This window comes from Gavialis gangeticus, unplaced genomic scaffold, assembly GCF_001723915.1.
Source record: "Gavialis gangeticus isolate Ggan-Ray unplaced genomic scaffold, GavGan_comp1, whole genome shotgun sequence".
In the NCBI taxonomy this organism is placed as follows: domain Eukaryota; kingdom Metazoa; phylum Chordata; order Crocodylia; family Gavialidae; genus Gavialis; species Gavialis gangeticus.
The window spans coordinates 72,948,025-72,958,500 of NW_017729034.1; the positions used below are offsets into that span (position 1 = coordinate 72,948,025).

The 10,476-nt window shown below is 42.3% G+C and overlaps 1 protein-coding gene across 1 annotated transcript in view; it reads right to left on the reverse strand.

Annotated features, from left to right (window-relative positions):
- Positions 1-1,197: 1,197 nt before the first annotated feature.
- SNX9 (sorting nexin 9) overlaps positions 1,198-10,476 on the reverse strand; it is a 105,724-nt gene continuing 96,445 nt past the window's right edge. The window contains exon 20 of the mRNA XM_019526743.1: positions 1,198-3,235. Within this exon, the coding sequence (XP_019382288.1) occupies positions 3,188-3,235 (48 nt within the window). The 3' untranslated portion in view covers positions 1,198-3,187. The remainder of the gene's footprint in view (positions 3,236-10,476) is intronic.

Sequence of the window (10,476 nt, forward strand, 5' to 3'; positions counted from 1 at the left end):
ATTTATCACTGTGAAACCAAGGTGTCTTTCTACCTCTGTCGAAAAAAAATGTTTCAACAGAATTTACCTTGGAAGACCCACGTCTTTTAAAATGCTAGGACTAATTCATAAGCAATTTCAGTTTGGCATCCATTACGTTCTGTTCCAAGGCATGGTGGAAGGGACAGAGGGTGTGTGTCTGTGGGTGTAAGAGAGAAGCGATTACTGGCTAGTTTTAAAGTTTTAAGACATTATTTCAAAGCACAGGATTGGTTTGTGAAATGGACTGTAGAAGTTCACATCCAGAGTACTTTTTCCCGTTAGAAGCATCACTGCAAACAAACAGCTGTTGGACTCAAAAGAAACCACCTGCACATTTTCTGTATATTTTTCCTACAAAAGCAACAGTGGTAAGGGGCAAGAGAGAGAGAGAGAACTATTTTGCTCAATTAGTATGTCTATTAGATTTACTACCAGCTTTTATTGTTCAGACTCACTCCTAAAGTATTTAGTTTCTTTTAGGAAACAGCTTCAGAATTTGACACAAATGGAGCCAAGAGAACCCAGTGTCAATATTTGAATGTTTCTTTAATAAGAAAGCATATAATGCCAGGAAATTCTTGTTTATGGCATCCTACTTCATAAAGTATGCAATGACTGCACATAAATGCACTGCTCATTATGCTTCCTTGGTCACAGATGGCAAGTTTCCATGTTGCAAATGCAAAACTACTACAACTTTCCCTGATGTCCTCTCCAAATCTGTGAACCTAAAAGGTCTTCTTTCCCCCCACATTTAACTAATTAAGCCAAGGATCTTCTAACAGTTTAATTTTATGGTCAACTCACTTTTAGGAGATTCATTAATACCCCAGCTCAGTGCTCCAATTTCTTTTCTATTTACAGTCCACCAGAAAGGGTTTCACAGCTTGAAGACCACTGTCTTAAATAGTGAAAAATTATGATGCTTGTTTACAGGCAGAAGATTTATGATGTTCATTTATGGGCAGGATTTATTTACAGGCAGAATAAGTTTTGCATTATAACTGCCTACTTGCCTACCCTCTTTATGGTAGAAACCAAGTTTTTGTTCCTTTGCTGGCCAGGCTCTCATCCGATAAAACCAAGCAATGCAGGAGGACGCACACTTGCACCTCACACAGCATCCTCCTCTTTAGCAGCAATAGGATCTTCTCAAAGAAAATATATAGTCTTAAATGGGTATACATAAGTGTTTATTATCAGTTGAAAGGCCTTCATTTTCTAGAAGTGAAACAGATTTGCTCATTTCAAAGAATGTTATATGTCTGACACAGTTGCTACTGACATAGTTTCCCTGCACTGGGAATGAACATCTAATGCTTAGATTCCAAAGCCATCTATTGAAGATGCAGAACCTGTAACTTAGTGCATCAGAATCAGCTGAAGGCTCCGTAAAAGGAAGTCCCCAGTTAAGAGTCAGTTAACAAAGAGCTTTTCATTACCAAAAAGTGAACATAAAAATGCTGAAAAAATGTTGGCTTGAAAAAGTGCTTTCAGAATTTACTGTACACACGGTAACAATTTATTTTATAAGCTGCTTCGACATGCAGGCAAGATCTTACATTTGGTGTAAAATATTTATACACATTCTTTACAATTTGTACATATTTAAATGGCTGTACCACAACACTGCTCTATGGAATTTGGAAGAGAACTAAATTAGCAGGGAAAACAGAGTTTATAAAATAAGAAAGAAACTTATGACAAGTATCTGGATTCAGACCTAGTTTTTTTGTTTTGTTTTTGGTTTTTATATTAGACAGACCCAGATTTTTCTTTATTTTAAAGAAAGAAAGAAAAATGTAAGGACACAAAAACAGCAATGCACAATAAAGTAAGGCAACTATAGAATCAACATAATATACCCGTCACTTAGAATGGCTTTGTGGGTAAAATGAACATAAACAATTTAAGGAATAATTTAAGGGAAAGTTTTAACAAAAGCTGTGTTTTGGCATCCTTGCTTGTTTGTGGCATTACATGAATTACCATCTCGTAACCACACCAAGCTGTTTTTCCTAAAGTCCAGACTTTTAGTAGCATTTTGGCAGTCGAGAAAAGTGACTCCATGCCACCACTTCTGTGCTCTGAACACTACAGTCCTATTTTTAATAAGTTATTTGCCACACAAATTCCAATTTTATTCAACACCTCAAAGGTCACTTTTTAGTTTACACAAGAAACTCTTCCTTTTAGCTACTACTGATTAAATTAGGTTTCCTTTTATTAAAGCTGAAATGGAGCAAGTAGCACTTCATGCTACTATGTGAAGACCTGAGTTGGCAGTAATTCTGGGCTGTCTACCACCCTGGGTCAGAAGTGATACTTTGCCAATACCCTTAGACTCCTGAGTGGGCAAAGAGGGAAGATGGCCATTACATGGCACTGAGAAGCACCAGTGTATGGCTGCATAATATTTGAGAGGGTGACAGAATGCTGGTATTAAAGAATATTTTTCCAGCTTCCTGGAATGGCTCTTTCCTTAATTAAAGTTTCCTTGCACAGTGCATGACCCGGAAGTGAGAAAAAGAGAGAGTGCTAAACATTCTCAAACTCTGAAGCTTTGTGCCACAAGAACAGAATATTAAGTGATTATGGGAGAGGGAGTGAACTATCATTTTGCCAGTTATGGAGACTGCATGTCACTGACTATATGCTGCACCTATGATTAAAAAGATCACTGAACAGAACATTCAAGAGGTTATCTTGAATGTGTAGCTGTAAAACGTATACAGACTTTACTTAGTAGCTGGAAAAAAAAATACCAAAGGGCAGGTTTTTATTAGGTCACTTTTCAGCCTTATCTGCCTACCTGTTTTTAAAATACCTAATCATCTGACACTGAGTAAGAATAAATTGGAAGAACTTATGATAACCTGTAAGTCTGAATGTAGTCCATGGCAACAGACTAGTTTGACAAAATCAATTCCTAAACTTGACAGCACCTTCCAGCACAAGAAGGCTTTGAGGGAAGGCATTCAAGGTAAAAATAACCTAAGCTTCAGATGCATTTAGGCTGATGAAGTAAACATGTTAAAGTTTTTGCTTTTTTGCAACTTAGACTGTTTGCTTGGGATGGCAAAGACTATCAAGCTTTTATTGGCGTTGCCCCCCAAAACCAGAAAAGCACTTTGGAAGGTTCTTCTTCATTCACCCCTGCTTATTCCTACATCACTGGAAAGCGGCTGAGTGCCTGCCTCAGCTTTTGTGCAATCTGCAAAGAAAAAAAAAATGAAAAAGGCACATCAACAACATGATTATTTTGCATATTTGAGAATACCTGGTTTTCAGTCTTTTTTTTAAAGCTCTAAAGAATTCAACACAGTCATTCCTTAGTTATTAAAATAACTATGAAAACTTTAGGTAGATGCAATGCTTTCACTTACCCCTCCATCAGAATCAATTTTGTAATTAGAACTGATCTAATATGAATAACCCTGGACCCCACCACTAATGGGCAGTGGCAGTGCAGACTTCCTATACTGCCATATCAACATGTCTCAACTTTGTGTTTGAGTAACATGTTTCAGTTGCAAGAGATAATTCAATTTCCAAGATACATTAGTGCTGTTCTGCCAAGAACAACACTACTCATTAGTGCTAGCTGAAGTGATGCTTCTGGAGATGTAGGTGTCCAGAGAAGATAACTTAGTTGACATACTCCACAAAACCCACTGATCCCATCTAGACAGGAACAACTACTGGTTACTACCCACCAATGGCTGCTAAAAGAGTCCATAACCCACTAATTCAGCTCCTCTTTCTTATCTTCTACATTTTTAAATTTCTTAGATTCTAAAGAGTTTTAAACTTGGTTTTACTATAACAATTCTGGGTCAGATTCAGAGAGGAAGAGTGAAAAAGTTCAATTTAAATGCAAACTTCTTGGGACCTCTCTCCAAAGCACAGGGACTACACATTTAATTTAAGTCAAAAGGCAGAGAAGAGATGCTACAACTTCCCATAGTCCTATCGCCATATTACTTAGAAAGCTCACTCAGACAGGCTGCAAGATGGAAATGAAAGAAGAATATCAGGAGACAGTTAAGCATGCACTTTAAGTTGTACCATCCTTTGGCTCCTCTATCTAAAGTCTTATCAGTTTAAACTAAAAAAGGGGCGGGGGTGTAGCACTCCATGTGAAGGAGAGCTACACGTCTCTACAAGCTGAGATTGGCACCTAAGGAAGATGACTGGAGACCCTTTGGGTTAGAATATGAGGGGAATGTGGCAAAGGGGATACAATGGTAGGAGTCTACTACAGATTTCCAAACCAGGAACAAGTGCTTGACCAACAATTCGCCAGGGAACTGGCTGAGGCCGCACGCTCTTGGTGCACGGCCATCATGACAGACTTCAACTACCCGGACATCTCATGGGATGAGCACTTGGCCAAATCTAATTGGTCGCAAAGCTTTCTTACATGCGTGGATGAGTTCTACCTGTCCCAAGAAGTTTACAGGCTGACAAGAGGCAAGACACTGCTGGACCTGGTACTGGCCAAAGGGGATGATCTAATCAGCTACCTAAGAATCGAAGGGATGCTGAGTGACAGTGACCACAAGTTGATCACATTCACTATCCATTGCAAAGCTGGCAAGTCAGCCAGCAATGCAGTAGTCCTTGATTTTAGGAAAGCTGACTTTCCTAAGCTCAGGAGGCTTGTTTTTGAGGCTGAGAGACCAGGATTTCACAGGAAGGGTAATTCATGGAGTGGTTGCTCCTTAAGTAAGTGATTCTAGAGACACAAGGGGAATCCATCCCCCACCCATAGGAAAGGTGGTAAAAGGGCTCAACAACCCCCTTGACAACAGGGAACTCATGGACCTCCTACATCTAAAAAAGAGAGGTGTATAATGGATGGATGACAGGAAACACCGTTAAGGCAGAGAATACTGCACTGGTCCGCACCTGCATGGAGTGAACTAGAAAAGCCAAGGCTGCAGCTGAACTCCATCTGGCTATGTGAATCAAGGACAATAAAAAGTCTTTCTTCAGATATGTGGGGAGTTGAAAGAAAAACAAAGGTAACATTGTTACCCCTGCTAAATCAGCTGGGGCAGCTGACTACTGACACCCAGGAAAAAACCAATCTGCTTAATGATTACTTTGCATCAGTTTTTCACCAGCCCAAAGGGACCCCACCCCCATGGTGAACATGATGTGGGATGACCAGGGTGAAGATGAATATATGCCCATCATTAGCATGGATCTTGTGATGGAGCATCTTGAGAGGCTGGGCCCCCATAAATCAGCTGGTCCAGATAGCTTGCTCCCAAGAGTGTTAAAAGGAACTGGCGAGGATATTTGAGAACTCTTGGCACTTGGGCGAGGTACCAAAGAGGGCCAATGTGGTGCCCATCTTTAAGAAAGGGAGGAAAGACAACCTGGGAAACTACAGGCCAATCAGTTTGACCTCAAGCCCTGGGAAAATTTTGAAAAAAAAAAAATCAAAAACTATTCTTGACAGGCTAACAGAAGGCAACATCCTGAGGGACAGCCAACACGGGTTTGTTGCGGGTAGGTCTTGCTTGACCAATCTCATTTTCTTCTATGACCAGGTGACGTATCACTTGGACAAAAGGGAAGACGTGGATGTCATATATTTGGACTTTTAAAAAGCCTTTGATCTGGTGTTCCATGATGTCCTCATGGAAAAATCGGGCAACTGCAGACTCAGCTACTCCACAGTCCGATGGCTGGGGAACTGGCTCTGAGGTCGGACCCAGAGTGGTAGTTGACGGAACCGAATCAACATGGCACTCAGTGACTAGTGGAGCCCCCCAAGGCTCTGTTCTTGGGCTTGTATTCTTTAATGTCTTCATAACGATCTGGACACTGATGTCAAAAACAGACTGGTGAAGTTTGCTGGTGACACCAAACTTTGGGGTAGAGCATCCACACTTGAGGATACACTGGTGATCTGGGCTGACATCAACAGGCTTGCAAGGTGGGCAGATGAAAACCTGATGGCATTCAATACAGAGAAATGCAAGGTGCTTCAACTAAGGAATAAAACCTGCATCAAACTTATAGGCTCAGCAATGCTATTCATTACCACCAGGACTGAAAGAGACTTGGGGGTCATGATTGACCACAAGATGAATGAGTACCACCTATGAGATACTGCAGCTGGCAAAGTGAACAAAAAACTCTGGCTTGCATCTACCAATGCATCTCGAGCAAGACCCAGGATGTCATCCTTCTGCTGTACTCTGCCTTGGTGAGGCCACAGCTGGAGTACTGCATCCAATTCTGGGCTCCACAATTTAGGAAGGACATGGAGAAGCTTGAAAAAGTCCAGAGGAGAGCCACACACGATCAGAGGGCAAAAGAACAGGCCTTATGAAGAGAGGCTGCAAGCTATGGGACTCTTCAGCCTGAAGCAGCACAGGCTCAGGGGTGACTTGGTGTCAGCCTATAAGTACATAAGGGGTGTGTGTCAGGATCTGGGGGAATGCCTCTTCACCAAAAGCACCGCAGGGGATGACAAGGCCCAATGGTCACAAACGCCTGTAAGACCGTTTTAGGCTGGACATGAGGAAAAACTTCTTTACTGTCTGAGCCCCCAAGGCCTGGAACAGACTCCCCTCAGAGGTGGTGCAAGCACCTACTCTGGACACTTTCAAGAAACATTTGGACATTTATCTTGCTGGGATCCTTTGACACTAGCTGACTTCCTGCCCCTTGGGCAGAGGGCTGGACCTGATGATCTTACAAGGTTCCTTCCAACCCTAATGTCTATGAAACCTACAAACTCACTTACCAATGAGAGGTGCTACATGTCTAAAAGGCTGAGACTAGAAGAAAAAGGCTGGTAGAGACGAAACCTAACAGAGTTCTTCCCCTCAGTCAACAGAACCAGAACAGTAGCAATATTCCTTTTCTGCTGCTTTCTAGCATTCAACATACTGTACGTGCTGGGGAGGAGAACTGTAACACAGACACCCAAGACCTCTTTGGACATCCTTCCAAATCCAAGTGTGTTCTAGGGCACTGGAAATTTTCTTAAATTCATTAGCTTGTAAGCTTTCCACAATATCCTAATGTTTTATTTCTGCTTTGCAGAAAGGCTGACCTCCCACTCACTTCCTGTTTACAAATACTTAGATCTCTGTGGTGGCTTCAAATTTGCCTTTTAGATAATGAGAACCTAGAGAACTTCAGTGTCATTTTCAATTGTTTGCAAGAATTTTTTCTTAAAAAGAACTTAAAACAGGGAGAAGGAATATCAAAGTCAGACACACCACAAAAATAACTAATTTAAAGAAGATTTAGTGTTATTGAACTATGTGTTTTAGTTTTAGAAGTTCAGGCTGATCACCTAAAGAGCAGTTACATGACTAGAGGCAACCAGAGTTTCTGCAAATGCTTAGTAATAAACACATTCTGTATTCTGTTAGGATTAAATGCAACTGTATTTTTCTTTAGCATTTGGACAATTCTCAATTGCCAAGGGAGTGATACACCTTAAACTCCATCAAGGAAATAAAATTTTACCATTTGAAGGTTTACTCTTTGGGCTAAGATGATCTTGGGTGTCAACTAACAAGCGTGGATGCTGCTTGCATTAACACATGGTAAGATTAAGCTTCTTGAATGCTTCCTTATATCCAGCAGTTACATCAGTGCATGTTTATGGATACTGACATGTTTTAAATGTACCTGGGTTTCATGAAGCAATCAACTCATTTGGGATAATCTTCTAGACACAAACTGCTGCTCTGAGTTTAAGGTTAAGGGTTAAAAAGCAGGTGACTGTTTCTAAAGGGCAGTAAGCATATATACAAAACATTAAGCATTGAGCGGCCAGTCAACATTTGCTTAAATTACGTATGTTATTGTATGATAACCAATGGGTTGGCCACCTGCCACTAACTCTTGCAATCCAATTCTCATTTAAACAAAAACATTTTCACCTTTCTAGGACTGGAAGGGGACCTTAAGGGAGATGAACGTATGCAAGAAAGATTTTCCAATGCTGTAGTCAAACTTGTGCACCCCTTAGAATTATGTGACATTTTGTTTCCTCATGCTATTTTTTCTTTTAATTTGGTTTTTACAGTTTTGGCCAAATGCATGGGTTTTGCCAGTCACACAGCACTCTACACCCTATCACAGCTGTCCCAGTATAGAGTCACCTTGATAGAAGATGTGTAGTATTATTACTGACACTTTCTCTGACAGAACCATGCAAAGGAGGGAAGCTGTAACGTGGAGATGCCAGAGGTTAAAATCAGTACATTTTTTGGTCAGGACAGCTCTATTGATTTTGAAGGCACAATGACCAGTTTTGGGCACACCAAGACTTCAGGAAATCTGTGCGCATCTCATTCTCAATAAAAATCTCCCATGGCTCAGAACCTACAGCAAACCTTAATAAGCATCTCTGGGGTTTATGCTGCAGGGTTAAGTTCACAGGATTTCCCTATGGTCCTACTTACACTTTTCCTTTTATATCCAACCTACCAGGTCCTGCTTGTAAGTGCTCCTAACCCTTGTTTATGAAGCAGAAACAGTGCTATGAAGCTGCAATGGGCAGCAGGTGCAAGGAGCAGAGAAAGGGCTACAGAGCCCCAGCTTGCAAACTGCAAACAGCTGAATGCCCAATTGCCAATTTAGATAATTAACACCACCCAGGGCCGGATTAAGCCTTCAGAGTAAGCTGTAGGCAAACAAACTTGTGGGCCCTGTGCCAGTTGAGACTCCTCTCCCCACCTCGGTGCTGCCGCCTGTGGGAAGCAGGGCTCGGAGCCACTGTTAGGAATCAGCTGCTGCAGCAGCAAGACCAGCAGAGGGGAGAAGGGGAGGGAAGGGAGGTGGACAGAGCCACTTGTGCTGCTGCTGCAGAGGGAAGGACCCCCCCCCAGAGCTCAGGGCCCTAGGTATGGGCCTACTTTGTCTACATGTTAACCTGGCCCTAGCCCCACCTGTGCTGTGTTGAGAGAAGGGGTCAGGTGACTTGGTATAAGTCTGGCTCCTAGGCTAGAGACTCACTCTGGCTCCAACATAGATTCATAGGTGTAGGGTCAGAAGGGACCCAAGTAGATCTCCCAGTAAATCCTGGGAGAAGGAGCTCTGTGGGGAAGCAAGAATCTCACAAGAAGTTGGGCTTATGCTTGTTGTTGCCATGAGGTATGGGAGTGGGTGAAGGAAGTAGGGAGGCCACTGTGGGTGCCCAGGGAAGGCACTGCAAGTAGTAGTTAACTGAAGACTGTTAAGAGCTGCAGGTCCTGAGTGAGCACAGACTGCAAGGACTGTTAAAAAGGAGCCTAGAGGAAGGACCTAGCACTTGACTAAGAGTGAGCTGGCCAACTGTAGAGGGAAATGCCCTGCTTCAGGGTTAGCGCTAAAAGATTGGGCTAGCCTGGTGAACATGGCAGTAGTGAAGCATCTCTAGATCCACTCTGGTTTCTGAGGACAGACTCTTAAATACAAATTTACCGTCAAAGGTGGGGCAGGTAGGAATTGGGCAGTTCCCTGGATAGACAGCATGAGAAGCAGGATGAAAGTGACCACAAGGGGGCACCACAACCACATGGAGAGGTAGGGTCCTGTTACAATGCTGGTTTATTTTGTGCTTTCACCTTCTGTTTCCCTAGGTTTGAAGTCTTGCTAGTATTGCCCATTATTAAAACTATCCAAGTCTCTAACATAGCACATTGTTTTTTTAAATTACATGCAACTTTGGCAAATTTTAACTGCCTGGGCTCAAATTTTCCATGTTGCCATCTCAAGGTGATTTTTTTCTTGAACATTTTGGCCAAAATGCTTTGTTCTTAGGAATGGCCTACGACATGCAAAATATTGCTCTGCCCATGCTTAATTCTGGCAACTGTTTCTTTTAAAAGCTCTTGCTTTGGAGAAAAAAGACTAGAAATTTGACCTCCATGCATTCTGTCAACCTCAAGACAAGTTGTCCAAATGTGGCAAACTTGTGAACCTGTAAAAAGGCTCTTAACAGTTTGCACATGCTCAGCAAAAAGAGACTAACAGCTAAAAGTTGCTGAAGATTTAGTCTTCTATGTACCTGTTCAAGCCTCTTATAGCTCCAGTAGCAGCTCCCATTAAGATGCACAGCCAGGACTAACACTTGCACTTATCCATTAGCGTGCTCAGACAACCTGGGGGAAAGACCTGCTCCAACCAAAATGCAGACAGGGCAAAAGCTGGATGTGGGAAGGAAAGGAGTAAATTTTGGAGAGAAAGAGGAGGGAGACTGGAGGGGGGCTGACCTGGGAGGTGATGGAGACACTGGAGAAATTCAGAGATTAAATGAGTAGATATGGGGAGAGGGAGGGGAGGCCAGAAATAAACAGTGGCTGAGAACCAGTGGAGGGGAAGAAACAGGAACAGGGGAAGAAGAGACAAATTTGACAAAAAGATGGGGTGCAGGGACTGAGAACAGCTGGGCTGTTTTTAACTGAACTGGGAGGGGGCAGATAGAGATGAGGA